Source organism: Meles meles, chromosome X (genome assembly GCF_922984935.1).
Source record: "Meles meles chromosome X, mMelMel3.1 paternal haplotype, whole genome shotgun sequence".
In the NCBI taxonomy this organism is placed as follows: Eukaryota; Metazoa; Chordata; class Mammalia; order Carnivora; family Mustelidae; genus Meles; species Meles meles.
Window position 1 is genome coordinate 71,362,386 of NC_060087.1, and position 20,528 is coordinate 71,382,913.

Here is a 20,528-nt window from a genome sequence, read left to right on the forward strand (position 1 = left end):
TGTGGGGGCCTGGTAAGTGGGTTTGTTATACCTTCTTAGGACAGGGGTCACTTTGGAGTGGCACTGGTCTGGGCCTAAGCTGCATAACAGGTGTGGTTGAGCAGGAGCAGCTTTGGAAGTTGTGCCTGCTGTGGCAGGTAGGTTGGGTGTAGTTGGTCCACAGGGGAATTCCAGGGTGAAGCATTTGGTGCTGATAAGGAAGATGGAGAGTGTTAGAAACTGTTGTTTTAAGCTTTTGGCTTTTTACACTGGGGGAGGGAAAGAAACAGGTGACAACTTACACTTTTGTTCTTGTAGAAATTTGCAGATCCTTGCCCTTCTGGCACATGGTCTAAGATGACCCAATAAATCTCTTTCATGTATAACCCAGCCACTTTTCAAACTGCTGTTTCTATGCTATGTCCTGGGCTCATTTATATTACTAATATGTGGTTCTTTATGGGTAGGTACTCAGTTTCCCAGGAAACTCCAGGTTTCCTGGCATCAAGCTTATTGATTTTTTAAAGCTCCCGGAGTTAAAGTCTGCTAGTTTTCAAAGTCAGACATTAAGGGGAACTGTCTTCCTAGTGTGTGTCTCCAGCGCCAGTGGTGCCCTGTGTGGGGTCTGAGTCTCTCACTTCTCTGTAGTTGTGATGTCCCTCTTGTTTGTGCTTAGTCACACAGAGAGTTTGGTTCCCAAATGCCTCTCTGCCCCCTTACCCTTTTCGATGTGGCTTTCTCTCTATGACTAGCTGTGGAATGTCTCTTCTGCGAGTGTTCATCTTTCTTTCAGAGTTAGTTGCATAGATGTAGTGTTGCCTAGGTGTGTCTGTGGGAAGAGGTAGGCACAGGAGTCTCCTAGTCTGTCACTGTGTTTCTTTCACTAATTTGTCCTGACTTTAGAATTAAGGCAATACAATTCACAGATGAGGTGAAGTGTTTTTAATAATGATTATGAAAAATATATTTCTATACAATTGCAAATTTTTTAGAGTTAAAAAATAAATTTACGTAGGTGGTGATGTGTTGTCGAAGACATTCCTAATAGGGTAGTTAAGGACTTCTTGTTCCTGTATCATTTACCAATGGAAGACACGGGGTCATTAAATGTCCTGTAGAGTTCAATAAAAATGTTAACTAGCATTCCTGGGTTAGATACTCTACCCTGCCCTGGTCTTTAGTTTCAAACCTTCTCAAGTGGCACTCCAGAAGGTTAAGGTTCTGCAAAGTATCCATTATTCTGAGCCCAGCCCCATTTGACCTTTTTGAGAGTGCTAAGAGGAGAATACTTAACAGCTGTGCAATCCAGTCCTCTCCTCTGTAGTTTCCATATCCTGTGCCAAGTGGCACAGAGCACTTTTAAACCTGAACTGGGCATTTAGAAATATTTTATGACTATGTGGGAGAGATTAGAATGATCTATTGTAGTTCAGAAACAATCTTATAATTTCATTAGTTGGAAATACAGTTTAAATACAGGATTATGCTGTGCTCTTTAAGCACTTATGGAATAAATTTCAAAAGATAATTGTCTTCTGATGATAATATTCAATATTATAAAGCCTGACATGCTATAAACATTTAGGAAACAATCTGTTGAATGATATAACTTTCAATTATAGTAAAATTGAAAAGAGTTTTGAGAAAATGACAGCTATTATCTTTTCTGATTAAATGTTATTTTCTGTTAGCATTTTAAGATTATTAGTCTCTGCTCTGAACACTTAATGTTTTCCATCAAAAGGACTTCCCTGTATGGATGGAATGATTGTTTGGCCAAAATTTCAGAGGCCTGAGTTTACCTAGTAAGATAGGATATTGATTAACAAAGAAAAACAACTACATATCTTTGCCGAAAGCATATTGATATAGACAGATAGCTCATGTCAAAATTTCATAAAGTTACGTATGACACACTCTCAAAGTAAGACTTTCAGTTTAGGTACCAGTGAATTCAAGAAAATATCACTTCTCTTTATATTCATTTGGTATTTGCTTTGGGAATTGTTTTTAAACTTCTAAAACTGGTTCCCTAAAAATGATCTTTAAAAGTTGCAATTCGAGATAAAATTAGCAAGGGCCACTGGAAAAAAATCTCCCCTTTACCACCATTTAAAAGTAAACACTAGCTTTAAGGCCACTGTCATAAATTTCACATTAACCACCATTATGTCCTGCCTCACCTTGATGTTCACTGTCAATACCTACTCCCACTCATCAAGCTCTTTTCTTAAAAAAATAACCACTAAACCAGCTAGAATTAATTAAAATGTCCATATCCTAACTGGTATCCAAGTGCCTGAGAAAGTCAATAGGGAGCCCCACTTTAACTTATTAAAAAATTGAAAATGAAATAAGCTAGTACATAGGCAATATAAAAGTCTGCCTCATTTAGTACCCTCTTTTAATGAATTTTAATGAAATTACTTTCACCTTATAATCCAAGACAGAATTGACTTGTTCAACTTCAGAATTACTTATCATGTCACTTTCTTCATCATCAATAATTTCTATTTTCTGTAACACAAGTAGAGAAGTTTTCATAAATATGTATCTGATCATCAACACTATACCCAACAATGTATAGTACATAAACATTCAATGTTTAGTTTTAATGATGGGGTTGTCTTGTCTAAGTTATCCAGAATAAACTCTGATAACTGGTTCTTCAGTGTTCTATACAGTGTATGTCTAAGCCACTTATTGCTACCTTTAACTGATGACTGCTTATTAACTAGGAAATTATTATAATACTATTTAAAATAGAAAAATCTCTCACAATATTTCTGAAAAACAAGAGGCATTTGAATTCTGCTTAAATAGCACCTTCCAGTGACAGGAAACTCACTTCCTTTAAGAAGAGTCTTTGGAAAAAAAAAAAAAAAGAAGAGTCTTTCTAATGCTAACCATGCCTACTTTGTTACATTGTTTTGTTTTTTAATTACCATGTACATCTTTACAATTTCTAATGTAAAATATCAATATGTGACATGCATTCCAAAGTCAAATGCAGTTTTCTAAGTCACTTATTTAATGCACTCCATTAGCTAGACAAATTGAAAGCAGACATTTATGATATAATAATAAAAATAAACTGGTGATTTTCTTCCTTCACTGAACAGTAAAAGGGAGAGAGAGAGATCCTAAAGTGTCATTATGTTATAATTAAGGTGCAACATAATTTGTGCAGTATTTTGCCCACAGTAGGTACTAATTAAATATCTGTCAAAAGACTCAACAAAACAGCTTACTGCTGACATGAAGAACGACCAGAGACTCAACAAAACAGCTTACTGCTGACATGAAGAACGACCAGTAAACTCCCAACCATGGGGGCAAAGAAAGTTCTCTAATCATAGAACATTATTTTTTTAAAAAACCAAAACCAAAACCAAAATGAGCTCTAAATATTTGAGCACTGGTATTGTATGGAAGTATTGAATTACTATATTGTACACATGAAACTAATATTATATTGTGCTAATTCATTGGAATTTGAATAACAATATTTCAAAAGTCCCAAACACACCTGGAATGATCATACTTAACACATTGCCTATGAGGATATGTAACCATTAACACGATGTGTGACCTACAGGCTTCTGAGTCAAGAGGATAGTTGCAATGAAATTGATTTCTACTGTTGATTGGAGATGAATCTAATTTTTTTATTAAAATCACTATAAACTTGGGGTTTCATTATGTCAGCTTTCACTAGACCTAATTTGATACTTTCTAAAAAAATTTTTTTAGATTCTCTGTTTGGATCAGTTCTGGGGAAAAGGAGGTAAGTAATCCAGGGAAGAAAGCTCCAAAGGCCACTCTATAGATTTTTGCATATAAATCAGTCTTAAATGTTTTTGTGATTTGCCATCTATGAATAATTGCAGGCACTCAGAGTTACAGGCAGAGGAGATGGGCCTTTGACAGTCTGAAGTTCTGTCTCTAAAAATGAATTTTTTGGGGGCGCCTGGGTGGCTCAGTGGGTTAAGCCGCTGCCTTTGGCTCAGGTCATGATCTCAGGGTCCTGGGATCGAGTCCCGCATCGGGCTCTCTGCTCGGCAGTGAGCCTGCTTCCCTCCCTCTCTCTCTGCCTGCCTCTCTGTCTACTTGTGATCTCTCTCTGTCAAATAAATAAAAAATTAAAAAAAAATAAAAAAAATAAAAATGAATTTTTTTTTTCAAAAGTTAGATGCCTAAATGAGTTGGATCATTCCATGCAATTATTTCATTTATTATTTCCAAATGTCTGCTGAGGGGAGATCCAATGCAGAGAAATTCAGACTAAAAATGAGCATGTGTTTACAGAAGAAAAAAGGGTTTAGTTTGTAAATAATTTTATATATCTTGTTTAGTGTAACTCAAATCTAGAGCAGAGGAGATATTACTTCATGGAATTTGAGAATATTAACACAACTAATTGTGGAAATAATTATTACCAGCTATCTAATGAAAGCATTCCATCAAAATTAAAGTTTGTTTTCCTATATGTCTGTTGAGTTGTGTTAGTAGGGTCAGACATCAATTGAAATCAGGACTGAAATCAGTAAAATGTAATCCTAAACTATATTCTGCATGGGGAAAATACTGTTATAAATTGTTTTTGCTTAACAAAAAAGAGCAAAACTGTATTTTATGTGTTCAACTTCTACTAAGGAGATGTGGCAGAATTATAGTGTCCTATAAATAAAGTTTGTAATAGAAACCAGAAATGAAGTTACACCCATTTTGTAACAAAAATCCATTATAGGGACCATTTTTTAAAAGACCGCAATCAAGCAAAAATCACTTTGAAAGAAAAAACAAAATGGCATTTGCTTTTATGTTTGACTTTAATATTACCTTGATTTCTGTATTACTTGATGAAGTCAGGATACAAACAGATGCTGCTAAAACAGCTGCTTAGAGAACATTTCTATATACCAATAATGTTTACATTTTCACGAAGCTCAGTTAAATCCACATATATCCTGTTATTCAGCCTGTTAATATTGTCTTTCCTCCATCAGTGCAATTTTTAAGACAAAGAGAGTCTAATTCAACTAGAAAGAAGGGAATGTTCCAAACATAGTAAAGACAGATATGGTATGAACAGAGAACTCTGAATCAGAGTCAAGTGTATCTGAATCAGATACAAGTCTTAGAACTAAGAAAGCCTTCTTTCATTATTGCAGTCTAACCTCAGCCTTAATTCTGTTCTTTGCTAAATGTATTAAAGAAAAATAACATATGTATAAAATGTCTATACATAGTAAGCTTTGGGTTTTTATATTTGCAAATCTCTTCAGTCAAAAAAATTGAGGCAGAAATGACAGTGCTTTAAATTTCATTTCTTTAACCCTCAAAGATATATAATTTCATTGATGACAGCTTTGTTTTGGCTTATGAAGTGGAGAAGGATATAATTATGGTAACACTGATATTATTACCAACTGGAAATATATCCTTGAAATCCATCATGTAGGAAAGAACCCATCATGAGGAAAGAATTTTAAAATGTACGTACCACATTATCTGCAGATACTGCATGGTGGTCCTCCTCCTTATGAACCCTTGCCTCATTTGGAACTTCACTGGACTCTTCTATGGAAAAAAAAAATGCTGTGATTTCATTTTTTATTCCTCAAAACTTTATTGAGAATGCTTCTCTCAAGATCACTTAAATAATTTCTGTATTTTAAAAAGACACAAATGGGGGTGCCTGAGTGGCTCATTCAGTTAAGCATCTGCCTTCAGCTCAGGTCATAATCCCAGATTAAGCCTCACATTGGGCTCCCACCTCAGCTTCTCCCTCTTCCTCTGCCACCACCCCCGCTTGTGCTCTCTCACTCTGTCAAATAAATAAATAAAATCTTTACAAATAAATAAATAAATAAATAAATGACACAAATGATAAATTCATATCATATATGCTTTGATAAGCAGTTGTACTTCTAACAGTGCCTTCTAGGAAATAAGTGTGGATAGGTACAAATACAAGGATGACCGCTACTGTGCTGTTTATAATTGGAAGAAAAAATAGAAGCAGTCTATATGCTTAACAATGAATGATTGTTTCATTTAGGACCTATTCCTTCAATAAATACTGTAACAATGAAGGGCAAGAAGAGTTGATAGTAAGGAAAATATTCACCATCTACTGTTAAGTGAACAAATGAAGGTAACAAAACCTACTATGTAGGTACACTGTGATCTTAAATAAATAAATATTTATTTATTTATTTATAGAGAGAAGGTGTGAATGCAAATGGGGGAGGGGTAGAAGGAAAGAGGGAGAGAGTCTCAAGCAGACTCTGTGCTAAGCATGAAGCCCACCATGGGGCTCCATCTCATGACCCTGAGATCATGACCTGTGCCAAAACCAAGAGTTCGCTGCTTAACTGAGCCACCCAGATGTCCCTATGATCTTAATTTTATAAAAGGAAAAAGTGTACATTTTTGTCTACAATGAAAAGACTGATATTATTTAGACCAAAACATTGACATTATTATTTTTATGGAATTACAGGCCATTTTATTTTTTTTCTTTGGTTTAATTTTACTTATTTCAATACTTCTTATTTTTTCAATTTGCTTACTTATATTGAAATATTTTTACAATGAATTTGTATCACTGGTTGTAATAAGAGAAAAATGATAAAAGCAATTTTTGAATACATGATATAAAACTATAAATATAGTACATTTCTAATTTTTTGAAAAAGCAAGTGTATGTGAACACACATACATACATACATACACACAGACCCCTGCATATATGCAAGGAAGAAAACACTGGCAAAAATATTCACCTGCTCCTATTTTAATAATAGTTATTGCTGAGAGGTAGGATTATTTCAAAACTTCTTACTGTATTTTCATATATTTTCTGTAATGAACATGTATTCCTTTTATGATCAAAAGGGAGACAAACCATAAGAGACTCTTAACTATTGGAAATAAATTGGGGGTTGCTGGAGGGAAAGGGGTTGGGGGGATGGGGTAACTGGGTGATGAGTATTAAGGAGGGCACGTGATGTGATGAGCACTGGATGTTATATGCAACTGATGAATCATTAAACTTTACCTCTGAAACTAATACAATATATGTTAATTAACTGGTTTTAAGTAAAATAAAAAAAATCAATATTCTAAAAATGTGAAAAAATTAAACTAAGAAAAATTAATTCAGAGAAACAAGTCTTTTAAAAACTCTTCGTGTTGAGCTAGGAGAAGTGGCTAGTTCACAGCATAGGCTGTCTACCAAATAAAGCCCTATCTTAGATTACCCCTACATCTATCTACTCCTTAGTAAAGTAAGACAGTAATGTTTCTCTCCTCTTTATGCACAGTCATGTCATTGAGATTATTTAAACACTAGTTGAAGTTGTCTGCCTCTTGGTAGCTGATGTTTTGTTTCATCATAGAAAGTAGAAGAAAGGAGCGCCTGGATGGCTCAGTCAGTTAAGCTCTGCCTTTGGCTCAAGTCCTGGGATCTAGCCCAACATTGGACTCCCCACTCAGCAGCGAGTCTACTTCTCCCTCTCCCTCTGTGATCCCTCTTGCTCTAACTCTCTCAAATAGATAAAAAAATATTTTAAATAAAAGAACAAAAATATTTATCAGTCTTCCTAAGATTTTTCCAGATCCATTCCTTCCCATGGAAAGATGTATAGAGGTGCCCTGTATGAGCATGGAGCATTAAAAGAAAAAAAAAAAGACTAATGGAGGAACTCACATGAGGACATAAAGAATTAGGTTTAAGATATACAGCAAAACTTTACCAAAATTTTAATGCAAAGTCCACAATAAATTCAATTTATTTATTTATCAAGTTAGTGATTTTCACGTTTTTATTTAAATTCCAGTTACTTAACACACAGTGTAGTATTAGGTTCAGGCATACAATATAGCGATTCAACAATTCCTTACAACACCCATTGCTTAACCACAACAAGTGTACTCCTTAAACCCCATCACCTATTCCACCCATCCACCTCACCTCCCTATTGGTAACCATCAGTTTGTTCTCTATAGTTAAGAGTCTATTTCTGGGCGCCTGGGTGGCTCAGTGGGTTAAGTCTCTGCCTTTGGCTCAGGTCATGATCTCAGGGTCCTGGGACTGAGTTCCGTATTGGGCTCTCTGCTTGGCAGGGAACTTGCTTCCTCTTCTCTCTCTCTGCCTGCCTTTCTGCCTACTTGTGATCTTGCTCTGTCAAATAAATAAATGAAATCTTTAAAAAAACGAGTCTGTTTCTTAATTTGCCTCTTTCTCATTTTTTACTCCCTTTGCTTATTTGTTTTGTTTCTTAAATTCCACATATGACTGATCATATGGTATTTGTCTTTCTCTAACTTATTTTGCTTAGCATAATACGTTCTACCTCCATCCATGTCATTGCAAATGATAAAATTTCACTTTATTTTATGGCTGAATAATAACCTGTTGTATATGTATATACCACATCTTCTTTATCCACTTATCTATCGACAGGTGCTTGGGCCACTTCCATAGTTTGGCTCTTGCAAATGATGCTGCAGTAAACGTAGGGGTGCATGTATTACTTCAAATTAGTGTTTTTGTAGTTTTTGGGTATATACCTAGTAGTACCCTTACTGGATTATAGGGTAGTTCAATTTTAAATTTTGAGAAACTTCTCTACTGTTTTCCACAGTGGGTGATCAGTTTGCATTCCCAAGAGTGCACAAGGTTAATTTTTCTTCATGATGCTCCCAGGACTTGTTGTTTCTTGCGTTTTTTATTTCAGCCATCCTGACAGGTGTGAGGTGGTAATTCGTAGTGTTGATTTGCATTTCCCTGATGACGAGTGATGTTGAGCATCCTTTCATGTGTTTGTTGGCCATCTGTATGCCTTCATTGGAAAAATGTCAATTTGCCTCTTCTGCCCATTTTTAATTGGGCTATTCACTTTTTGGGTGTTTAGTTTTATAAGTTCTTTATATATTTTGGATACTAACCCTTTACCAGATACGTCACTTGCAAATATCTTCTGCCATTCCATAGTGTGCCTTTTAGTTTTGTTGATTGTTTCCTTCACTGTGCAGAAACGTCTTATTTTGATATTGTCCTGACAGTTTCTTTTTCTTTGTTTCCTTTGCCTCAGGAGACATATCTAGAAAGAAGATACTGCAGCCAGTGTCAAAGAAATTAGTGCCTGTGTTCACTTCTAGGATTTTTATGGTTTCACGTCTCACATTTAGGTCTTTCATCCATTTTGGATTAATTTTGTGTATGTTGTATTTTGCATTTAGTTGTCCAGTTTTCCCACCACCATTTGGGGAAGAGAATTTTTCTCATTGGATATTTTCTCCTGCTTTGTCAAAGATTAATTGACATACAGTTGTGGGTTCATTTCTGGGTTTTCTATTCTGTTCTATTGGCCTATATGTCTATTTCTGTGCCAGCACGACATCATTTTGAGCAATACAGCTTTGTAATATAGTCCAGAATTGTGATGCCTCCAGCTTTGCTTTTCTTTTTCAGGATTTCTTTAGCTATAATAATCTTTTGTAGTTCTGTACAAATGTTAGGATTGTTCATTCTAGCTCTGTGAAAAATGCTGTTGGTATTTTGATAGGGATTGCATTAAATGTGTAGATTGTTTGGAGTAGTATAGACATGTTAACAATATTTTTCTTCCAATATATGATCATGGAATGCCCATTTCTTTGTGTCATTTTCAATTTCTTACATCAATGTTCTATAGTTTCCAGAGTACAGATCTTTTACTTCTTTGGTTAGGTTTATTCTTAAGTATCTCATGATTTTTGGTGCAGTTTTATAAGGGATTTGTTCCTTGATTTCTTTTCCTGCTGCTTCTTTATTACTGTATAGAAATGCAACAGATTTCTGTATGTTGATTTTGTGTCCTGCAACTTCACTGAATTCCTGTATCTGTTCTAGCAGGTTTTTTTGGTGGAAGCTTTTAGGTTTTCTATACGGAATATCATGTCATCTGCAAATAGTCACAGTGTGACTTCTTCCTTGCCAAATTGGATTACTTTTATTTCTTTTGTTTTCTGATTGCTATGGCTAGGACTTCCAGCACTATGTTAAATAACAATAGTGAAAGGGGACATCTCTGTCTTGTTCCTAACTATAGAGAAAAAGCTCTCAGTTTTTCCCCATCGAGGATGGCATTAGCTGTGGATTTTTCATATATGGCTTCTATTTTGTTGAGGTATATTGCCTCTACACCTACTTTGTTGAGGGTTTTTATCATGAATGGATATTGTATTTTGTGAAATACTTTTGCTGTCTCTATCGAACACCATAAATTCAATTAATTTTTTAATAAAAATGATTTCTAGATGGAGGAGACTTTATTCATTATTTAGACATTTCAAATCACAGGAATTTCAAAACCTATGTAATCAGCAACTAAATTATATGAAGGGTGGGTTGTTAACAGGTTTAGCTGCAGAGCTGATACTAGGACTAACGCTGTCAGAATAGATGTTACAGTGCTCATCGATAAGATCATTACTGGTAACATTCCTTATGGGTTTGCTTTATATTTATGTTCCTACTTGCTCAAAACTATATACATTTATGCTTTACTGGCAATATATATATGCAGGGTTTGATGTTTTATTAAAGATTTATTTATTTATTTGACAGAGATCACAAGTAGGCAGAGAGGCAGGCAGAGAGAGAGGGGGGAGGGGAAGCAGGCTCCCTGCTGAGCAGAGAGCCCGATGTGGGACTCAATCCAAGGACCCTGAGATCATGACCGGAGCCGAAGGTAGAGGCTTTAACCCACTAAGTCACCCAGGTGCCCCGCGGGTTTGATTATTTTATTAGATGTAAATAAAAATTATTTTGAGGATTTCTAAAATAAAAAGGTATGATGTGATACAGCTGAATAAGGCATGGTTTCTTTTGCTTGCAGATAGCTTCCACATTACTGCAAGTTTGAAGGCTAAACACAGTCAATATGTCGCTTATTCCTCAGGAAAAGCAACTCCGCAAATTGGAAAATAAGTAAAGTTATTATCAGTAAAAACTCTAGAGGGCACTCTATATGGTAGTCATATACTTAAACTGAGTATCTGCTAAACTATATTTTATATGCACAGCCATATAAACCCATACACATGAAAAGAGGCTTTGCTATAAAATTTAACATTAAAGATGTTAATTATTCTCATACTTTAAACAGTTTGATTATCAGGATAGTAAGAATTTTTAAAATTGCTCAGCCATGCATGGATTTTAGCAGACACAGAATTTTACATTAAATCGCTGAGTCATCTATTACTTTTGCTGGAGTTTGCAGTCCTGTGAGGGGTGAAGCCAGCTAGCTTTACCACATCTCCTTTCTCCTCATTTCCACACAGGGAAAGGAAAACAAAATGGAAGAAGTGAAGGTGGGAGACAGAAGGTGGAAGTTTAGAGGTAAGTCAGAAACTTTGTATCAGGGAAGTACCTGTTTCTCAGAAAAGAAGAAATGGAACTGAAACTGCTAAAAGATCAGCAACACTTTTTAGTGATTTGGGCTAAACTTGCCTTTTACTGTATTTTAAAAATATAATTCTTTGGGGCAGCTGCATGGCTCAGTGGGTTAAGCCTCTGCCTTAGGCTCAGGTCATGATCTCAGGGTCCTGGGATGAAGCCCTGCATTGGGCTCTCTGCTCAGCAGGGAGCCTACTTCCTCCTCCCTCTCTGCCTGCCTCTCTGCCTATGTGATCTCTCTCATCCTGTCAAATAAATAAAATCTAAAAAAAAACTTAAAAAAATTAAAAATATATAAAAAAATATAATCCTTCTTTCAGCATGTAGAGTTTTTTCCTAGAAAAATTTAACACAATTTTAAACTGATTTTTAACGTGTAAAATGTAAGTCCTGCTTTAAAGATATTTTTCTTTTTCTTATTTAGAAGATTAATTTTCTTGAAGCAACAGCTATATTATAAAGGACTGTGTTTCAAGTTGTTAGAATTTTGAAATAGTATGGGCAACTACTCTATTTTGTCTCCATATCTCTCAGATGTAACTAATGGAAATTTCAAAGTAAACACAATTAACTATATGTTCATAACTGAAAAAGAATATGGTTAGCATATCTTAAAGTTATGATATTAGTCTAGGCCACATGATACAATTCACTTAATCATCACAAAAGAATCACACAGCTTAATCATCAGATTAGCTTCTTTATCAGCAAAATGAAAAAGAAAATAGTATAGAACTCATTGGAAATAGTACCAAAAAGGGCTCTTTTTGTATTTTAAGACTCTTTTATACTTTTCTGCTCCAACTTCTGATGAGAATGAAAACGTTATTATGCAGCTTTAAAAAATAAGCCACTGAAAGGAATTCTAGGCAATCTCACTTCCCATAAAGTATTTTTTGATTCATATATTAACTTCTCTCTCTACTTTTTCTCATTAGGTCTTGATTGCTATGCTGGCCACCTAGAGAACACACTATTAAATGACAAAGGATGGCAGTGTAGGAGCAGTGGTCCATTAGCAACCTTAAAATTAACTCACTTTTTCCCCATTAACTACCGATTTTTTAAACTCCTTTTTAAGCGGGGAAGTGGAAGTCTTAGGTTGAAACTCCCCTTTAGGGGCTTATGTAATTTACTTCAATCAGAATATTTCTTCATAGCTTTCCCACCCACTCACGGAAAAACACAAAACCCCATAATCTTACAAATAGCTGCCAGCCACCATTCTCTAAAGATCCATTCATAAATCACTGAAAATATTCAAGTATTCCCAGGCACATACAATTTAGTAAAGACTAATAGAAGACAAAAATGGTTTAATGGACCAATTAGATTATAAATAAGAATTTGGAAATGATGAAATAGCCTTTCTTTTTTTCCCACTTCACAGTTTTCCTGTACACCAAATTCTGTGTTATCATCTTCATCAATACAAACAGCAAATGTTGGTAAAGACAGTGAGAGAGACAGAGGGAGGGAGGGAAGAGAGTGAGAAAGAGAGAGAGAAAGGAAACAACTGAACATTCACACAAATTTTTAAACACTTGGTTTTAAAATATATGGCCCTGGCAATACTAAGAGCTTTTATATGCCATTCATTACTCAACCTATTGCAATCTGTTGGCTTCTACCTTGCAACACACATTGTTTTTTGAAAGAATCCCTTAATCACCCAATTCAATGGGTTCTCATTCTTTTTAAAATTTTATTTTCATTTTCTTCTTTATTAAGTTATAATTGGCATACACCAAGTACACATAATTAATATATACAATTTGGTGAGTTTGGACATGTTAATACACTCATGTTACCATCACCACAATCCAGGTAATAAACATATCCATCACCTCCAGAAGTTTTCTTGTGTCCTTTTTTTTGTGTTAAGAACACAATATGAGGGATGCCTGGGTGGCTCAGTTGGTTAAGCGGCTGCCTTCGGCTCAGGTCATGATCCTAGCATCCTGGGATCGAGTCCCACATCGGGCTCCTTGCTCGGCAGGGAGCCTGCTTCGCCCTCTGCCTCTGCCTGCCACTCTGTCTGCCTGTGCTCTCTCTCTCTCTCTCTCTCTCTCTGACTACTAAATAAATAAAATCTTAAAAAAAAAAAGAACACAATATGATTTACCCTTTTAACAAGTTTTTTAAGTCTATAACCCCTTATTGCCAACTATAGGAACTATGTCGTCTAACAGTTAAACTGTAGTTCTAAAATTGTAACTTTATACTCAATGAACAACTCCTCATATCCCTGTCTCTCATCTTGTGGTACTATTATATTGTCCACTTATATACATTTTGGCATTTTTAGATTCCTCATAAGAGAGAAATTTCTATTCATCTTCCAAGAGATGACCAAGATAATGACATTTCTTTCTTCTGTAATCTCTTTCTTTGATTTTAGTAATAACATAACATCCTCATTCTCCTATATCTGAATACTCTTTTGATGGCTCCCTTTTCTTCTCTAGCCCCCAAATCTGGATATTTCTCAACACACAGCTCTTATACATCTTCTTTTTTATTTTCCATTTTCTCACTCAACTATATTTTCTATTTCTATGGCCAGACTTTTTTTTTCTTTGCCTCAATGTGGGTGGTTCCTATATTTACTTTTATGTCTTAACTCCTCTTCTGAGTTTCAGACCCACATTATCCATGAATCTCCTGAACAGCTCCACATGGAAGTCCTAATGTCATCTAAAACTTAACACGTGCAAAACTGAATTTGTCTTTCCACATTTTACTACCCACTTAATGCAGTGTCAATAAAAAAATCTTAAAATGATTTTGGGGGAGAGGGATTGGGGAAAGGTATGACTAAGCAATTCTAATGTCAATCTAGAAGAATCTGGTGCTACAAGAGCTAAGAAGAGTAATCAGAGCACTACCAGATATTTAGATATTTTATAAAGCCACAGTTCTAAATAATTAGATCAATGTAACATAACAGGAAACCCAAGATGTATATGTATACATATATGTATGTATGTATATAATACTTGATAAAAAGCTACAATTAAACTCACTGGGAAAATGCTGGATTATTTAAGAAACAGTGTAAGGGCAACTGGTTAACCATTTGGAAAAATAAAATTAGGGTTTTTTCCTCACATTTCTTGAAGTAAAATAAATTCTAGACCAAATAAATATCAAGTTGTAAAAATGAAACCATGAGAATATAAGATGCAAACATGGGGGTGTGTTAACATATTGCATCGTGGTAAAATGTAATCATGACACTGAAGTCAGAAACCATAAAGAAAAAGATTGATCTATTTGGCAACATAAATATTACAAACAAAAGTTCTGACATCCATAATCAAATTTAAAAGGCAAAAATTAAACTGGAAAATATGTTGTTAATATTCTGATAAGTAAATTAAACAAAATCGGTCAGTGCAAGATTCTTTTTTTTTCTCTCAGTTGCAAAAGGTCTATATTGTATGATTCCTTTCATATGAAATATTCAGAAAATACAAGTTTATACTGTGAAAAAGTAGATCTGTGGTTCCCTGGGTTTGGATGTGGAAATGAGGGTTGATAACAAATGGGCTCAAATTTTTTGAAGCAATGAAAATATTCTAAAGTTGGATTTTAGTGATGGTGATAATCCACAACTCTATAAAACTTACTAAAATTTATGGGATTCTACATTGACAATAGATGAATTTTATGATATGTTAATTAAACTTCAATAAAAGTGTTCATTGAAAAAGTGCATGTTATTATTTCAATTCTCACTAGGGAAACATTGAGCACTGTTATAAAGATGATCCAGCCTATTTTCCTTAGTTTACAGATGTGGAACTAAAGCTCCATGAATTAAATATTTTGCCTGAAGTCACATAACCATCTAGTGAAAGATCTAGAACTTTCACCCAGGTTGCCTATTACCCTGATGTTAATCCTATTATACCATACCCTCTTTTATTACAATACATTGATGATGTTCTAACATAAATTGATTAGAATTTCAATAAAATAAAAACAATCATGTACTTAATTAAAATTATGAATTGTTGCAATAACCAACATTTCTAAATGTGAGAGATCATTATTGTGGTAGATAAGTATTGTGATGATTCAATGAGGCTCTTTAGGTGGAGGCATTAAAAATAAAAAAAGATTAAAAAACAATGGGTGTTGGTGAGGATAGAGAGCAAAAGGAACCCTTGTACACCATTGGTCTGAATGCAAATTGGTACAGCCATTATGGAAAACAGTATGGGGGTTCCTCAAAAACCTAAAGATATAACTACCATGTGATCCAGTAATCACTTTTCTGGATATATAAACAAAAGAAATACAATTAGTACCTCAAAGAGATATCTGTGCTCTCACATTTCTTGCAGCATTATTTATATTACCCAAAATATGGAAGCAACCTAAGTATCCGCTGACAGATAAAGAAATTGAGAAATATATATATATGAATTATATATATGAATATATAATATATACACATAAACACACACACACACACACACAGGAATTTATTCAGTCTTAAATAAAGGAGATCCTGTCATTCTCAATGCATTGATGAACCTGGAGGACATTATATTAGAGAAAATAAGCCAGACACAGAACTAAAAATACTGCACAATCTCACAATCTCACTTATATGTGGACTCTTAGAAAGTCAAAGAGAAACAGAGAACAGAATGATATTTACCATGGTGGGGAGGTCAGGAAATGAGGGAATTTGGCCAAAGATACAAATTTGCAATTATATAGGATGGATAAGTCTAGAGATTTAATGTACAGCATGATTATTACAGTAAACAATTCAATATTGCATACTAGAAATTTGCGAAGAGAGTAAATTTCAGGTGCTCTCACAATATACATAAATGGTAACTATGTAAGGAATGGATATATTAATTAGTTTGACTGTAGTAATCATTTCATTATGTATGTGTATATATATAAAAATATAATCAAGGGGCACCTGCATGGCTCAGTGGGTTAAGCCTCTGCCTTCTGCTCAGGTCATGATCCCAGTGTCCTGGGATCGAGCCCCACATCAGGCTCTCTGCTCAACAGGGAGCTTGCTTCCCCCTCTCTCTGCCTGCCTCTTTGCCTACTTCTGATCTCTTTCTCTCTGTCAAATAAATAAATAAAATATTTTAAAAATATATAGTCAAAATAAATCAATTTCTTTTCAAATGTTAAAACAAAAGTTTTGAAGACTTTCGATGTGAAATGCAATTAGCTGAAAGCAAGTTAAAATCCAACAGTTTTACAAAAGCTATTATTAGGAAGTGCAGCATATGAAATACCTTGAGAGCTTCCTTCAGACAAACAGATGGAGACTTCATCATTTCTTTCATTATCCTCTCCTACTTCTGGACCAGCTTCTTCTCCTGATGTGAGTGCAGACAAAGAACCAGACTCAGGCTGCTCAGAGAAATCAGCAGGGCCTCCTCTTGGAGGCGGAACTTCAATCCCCATTAAACGATATTTTCTTCTTCGATTCCCAATCCAAGTCTTATAAGAGAAATACAAAAGGAATTTTTGTAAACATAGAATCTTTAGGAGTTCTGGCCATTAAAATAACAAATGGATGCTGCATAAAATATTATTAAAAATAAATAGGTACCTAAAATAACAACATTTAATTATTAGTAAGTAAGCAAAAATTAAGATAATTATGCTTTTACTTTTAAATATATTATTAGCAGAAAAATGACATTTATCTAAATACTCGGACTTTAAAGCAACATGCAGTCCATTGCAGAACACTACTTTTAGACTCCTTTTTCTTTTTTGAGATTGATCATTTTATTAATTTTATATAGTATAATCTATCAAAATGTCCAATATAAATGACTAATAAAAATTTATAAGCAGATGTTTACGCTTATGAAGCAAACAAAATTCAAACAGGATAATCTTTAGAGGAAATTTAACAAATGTATTTAATTTTTGATAAATGATAATTAAATAACAATGTTAACTTTTTAGAAAGTGTTTCTCTTAAATAAATGATTATGTCTTTTTTAATTCGTTAAAAATACATAATTTTTTTGTTTTGTTTTGTTTTCGGTAGAAATAACCCACCAAATTTTCAAACAAAACACAAACTGATTCTTTTCCTAATGGGACCAGACATATAGCTATAACTACAGTTCATATCCCATATCCAATCTTGCTTCGATGGTGAAAATGTAGCTTTATTAACTTTGATTCTTTAATGGTTACTTGGGTATTTAAAATATTCTAAAATTTCATTTCCTTGGATTCAGAACCAATTTTTTAAAAGTTTTATATTAAAATATTTTTAAAGGCACAGAAGTTTCAAAGGTAGATCTCCTTCACTCAGTTTTCTTCAATTTATGTTTTACATAATTATATCACAATAATTAAAAACAGGAAATTAATATTGCACATATGTATGTACGCTTCTATGTTCCTTTATCACATGATTCTTCTCCCTCTTTTATCTATCATTTCCATCCCTTGGCAACCATTCATCTCTTTTCCACTTCTATAATTGTGTCATTTAGAAAATATTATATACTCCATTTATGGAGTCATACAGCATGTGATTTTTTTTTGAAGTTGGCTTTTTTTTATTATTTCAGTTAGCCACTGTACAGTACATAATTAGTTTTTGATGTAGTGTTCAATGATTCATTAGTTAAGTATAACACCCAGTACTCAGCACAGCACATGCCCTTCTCAATACCCATCACCCTGTTAACCCCCTCCCCCCACACTCCTCCCCTCTGAAACCCGCAGAAACAATCTGGGGTCCATAGTCTCTCATGGTTCATCTCCCTCTCTGATTTTGTCCCCTTTGGATTTTCCTCACTTCCCCTATAAGTCCTCTGTGTTATTGCTTATGTTCCATATATGTGTGAAACCATATGATAATTGTCTTTCTCTGCTTGACTAATTTCACTTAACATAATCCCCTCCAGGTCCATCCATGTGGATGCAAATGGTGGGTATTCATCCTTTCTGATGGTTGATTAATATTCCATTGAAGCAGGCTTTTTTCACTCAGCATAATTTTCTGAAGATTTTTTTAAGTTGCATTTATCAGCAGTCCATTCCTTTTTATTGTTAAGTTGTATTCCCTGATTATTTATGTACTATTTTTTCCATTTATTTGCAATGCTTGTCTAATCATTCATTCATCAAAGGGAACTTGGGTTGTTTTCATGCTGGGGCCCTTAAAGCTTTTGTTAACAGTCATGAGCAAGTTTTTATGCAGATAAAAGTTTTCATTTCTCTAGAATAAATGCTCAAGAATGCAAATGTTTGGACCTATGGTAATAACACATTTAGTTTTATTTTTAAAAAAAAGCTGTCAAATTGTTTCCAGAAAAATAGTACCATTTTACATTTTTACCAGCAATGTATGAAAAATCCAGTTTCTTGGCATTCTTGCTAGCATCTGGTATTCTCAGTAATTAGAAAATTCGCTGTTCTCATGTGTGCATGCAGTGATAAATCACTGAGTTCTTAATTTGATTTCCCAAAGGCTAGTTGTTGAAAATTTTTTATGTGCTTCCATATACTCTCTTCAGCGAAATATTTCTTCATGCATTTTGAAGCATGAGATCTCTTGGACTCTGAGAAACAAACTGAGGGTTTTGGAAAGGAGGGGGTGGAGGCATGAGTGAGCCTGGTGGTGGGTATTACGGAGGGCACATATATTGCATGGAGCACTGGGTATGGTGCATAAACAATGAATCTTGGAACACTGAAAAAATTAGATTAAATTTAAAAATAAATAAAATGTTGTGTTTTAAGAGTTCTTTATATATTCTAGATATGAGTTGTTGTCAGATATGTGGTTTTGCAAATATATTCTCCCAGTCTATAGGTTTTATTTTCCTCATCTGGGTCTTTTGCAGAAAAAAAGGGGGGATTTTAATTTTGATGAAGTCCAAGCTATTTCTTCTTTTCTTTTATGGATTGTGCTTTTAGTGTCATTTCTAAAAATATTTCACCAAGCCCTAGGTCCTGAAGATTATCCCCTATCTTTTCTTTTAAATTTTTTATAGTTTTTACTTTTTACATTTAAATCTATGATCCATTTTGAGTTCCTTTTTTATAAGGTGTGAGATTTAGATCAAAGTTCATTTCTGTTTTCTATAGATATCAAAGAGTTCCAGAAACATTTTTTGAAAAGACTTTGTCCATTGAATTGCTTTTGCATCTTTGTCAAAAATCAACTAAACTGTCCATAGCTATTTCTGGGTTCATTAATCTGTTTCACCAATCTGTACATGCATCTTCCTGCAAATACCATGTATTCTTTACTACTGTAGCTATATAAGTCTTAAAATTAGGTAGGTGGATTTCTTCCACTTCATTCTCCCCCCCCCCGCCAGAGTTATTTTAATTATACTAGCATATTTCCTTTCCATATAAATCTTAGGGTTATCTGGTCTACATCAACCAAAAAATATTGTTGAGACTTTTATAAGAATTATGTTAAACCTGCATATTTGGAGGAATTTCAGTTTTACTATGTTGAGTCTTCCAATCCATGAGCATAGATATTTTTCCATTTATTTAAAACTTCTTTGATTTCTTTCATCAATGTTTTGTAATTTTTAGCATAGAAGCCCTATACATGTTTTGTTAGATTTACATTATTTGTTTTTTTCAGTAATTGAAAATAGTATTACATATTTAATTTCAGTTTCAATATGTTCATTTTTTCTATATAAACACACAATTGATTTTTGTATGTTGATCTTGTATCCAGAGACTTTGTTAAATTCACTTATTGGTTATAGGACTGTTTTGTAGTTTCCTTAGAATTGTCAACATAGGCAATTGTATGTTACTTTTATTTTCTTTCTTGTTTCATTGCATTAGCTAGAACTTCTACTATAAATTGAATAAAGGTGGTCAAAGTAGACATCTTGTTTTGTCCTTTATCTCAGGGGGAAAGCATTCTGCATTTCACCATTAAGTGTGATGTTAACTGTAGGTTTGGGCACCTGTAGATTTCTTTTTGAGGGGCAGTTTAAAAAAAATATTTATTTTTTAATTTCTTTTCAGTGTTCCAGAATTCATTGTTTATGCACCACATCCAGTGTTTCATGCAATATGTGTCCTCCATAATACCCAC

At 34.1% G+C, this 20,528-nt stretch overlaps 1 protein-coding gene across 1 annotated transcript in view; it reads right to left on the reverse strand.

Moving 5' to 3' along the window:
- The window catches only part of HDX (highly divergent homeobox), a 227,238-nt gene that overhangs the window by 12,779 nt on the left and 193,931 nt on the right, over positions 1-20,528 (reverse strand). The window contains exons 6-8 of the mRNA XM_045995799.1: positions 16,714-16,921; positions 5,486-5,562; positions 2,413-2,496 (exon numbers count right to left, since the gene is read on the reverse strand). Of these exons, the coding sequence (XP_045851755.1) occupies positions 2,413-2,496; positions 5,486-5,562; positions 16,714-16,921 (369 nt within the window). The remainder of the gene's footprint in view (positions 1-2,412; positions 2,497-5,485; positions 5,563-16,713; positions 16,922-20,528) is intronic.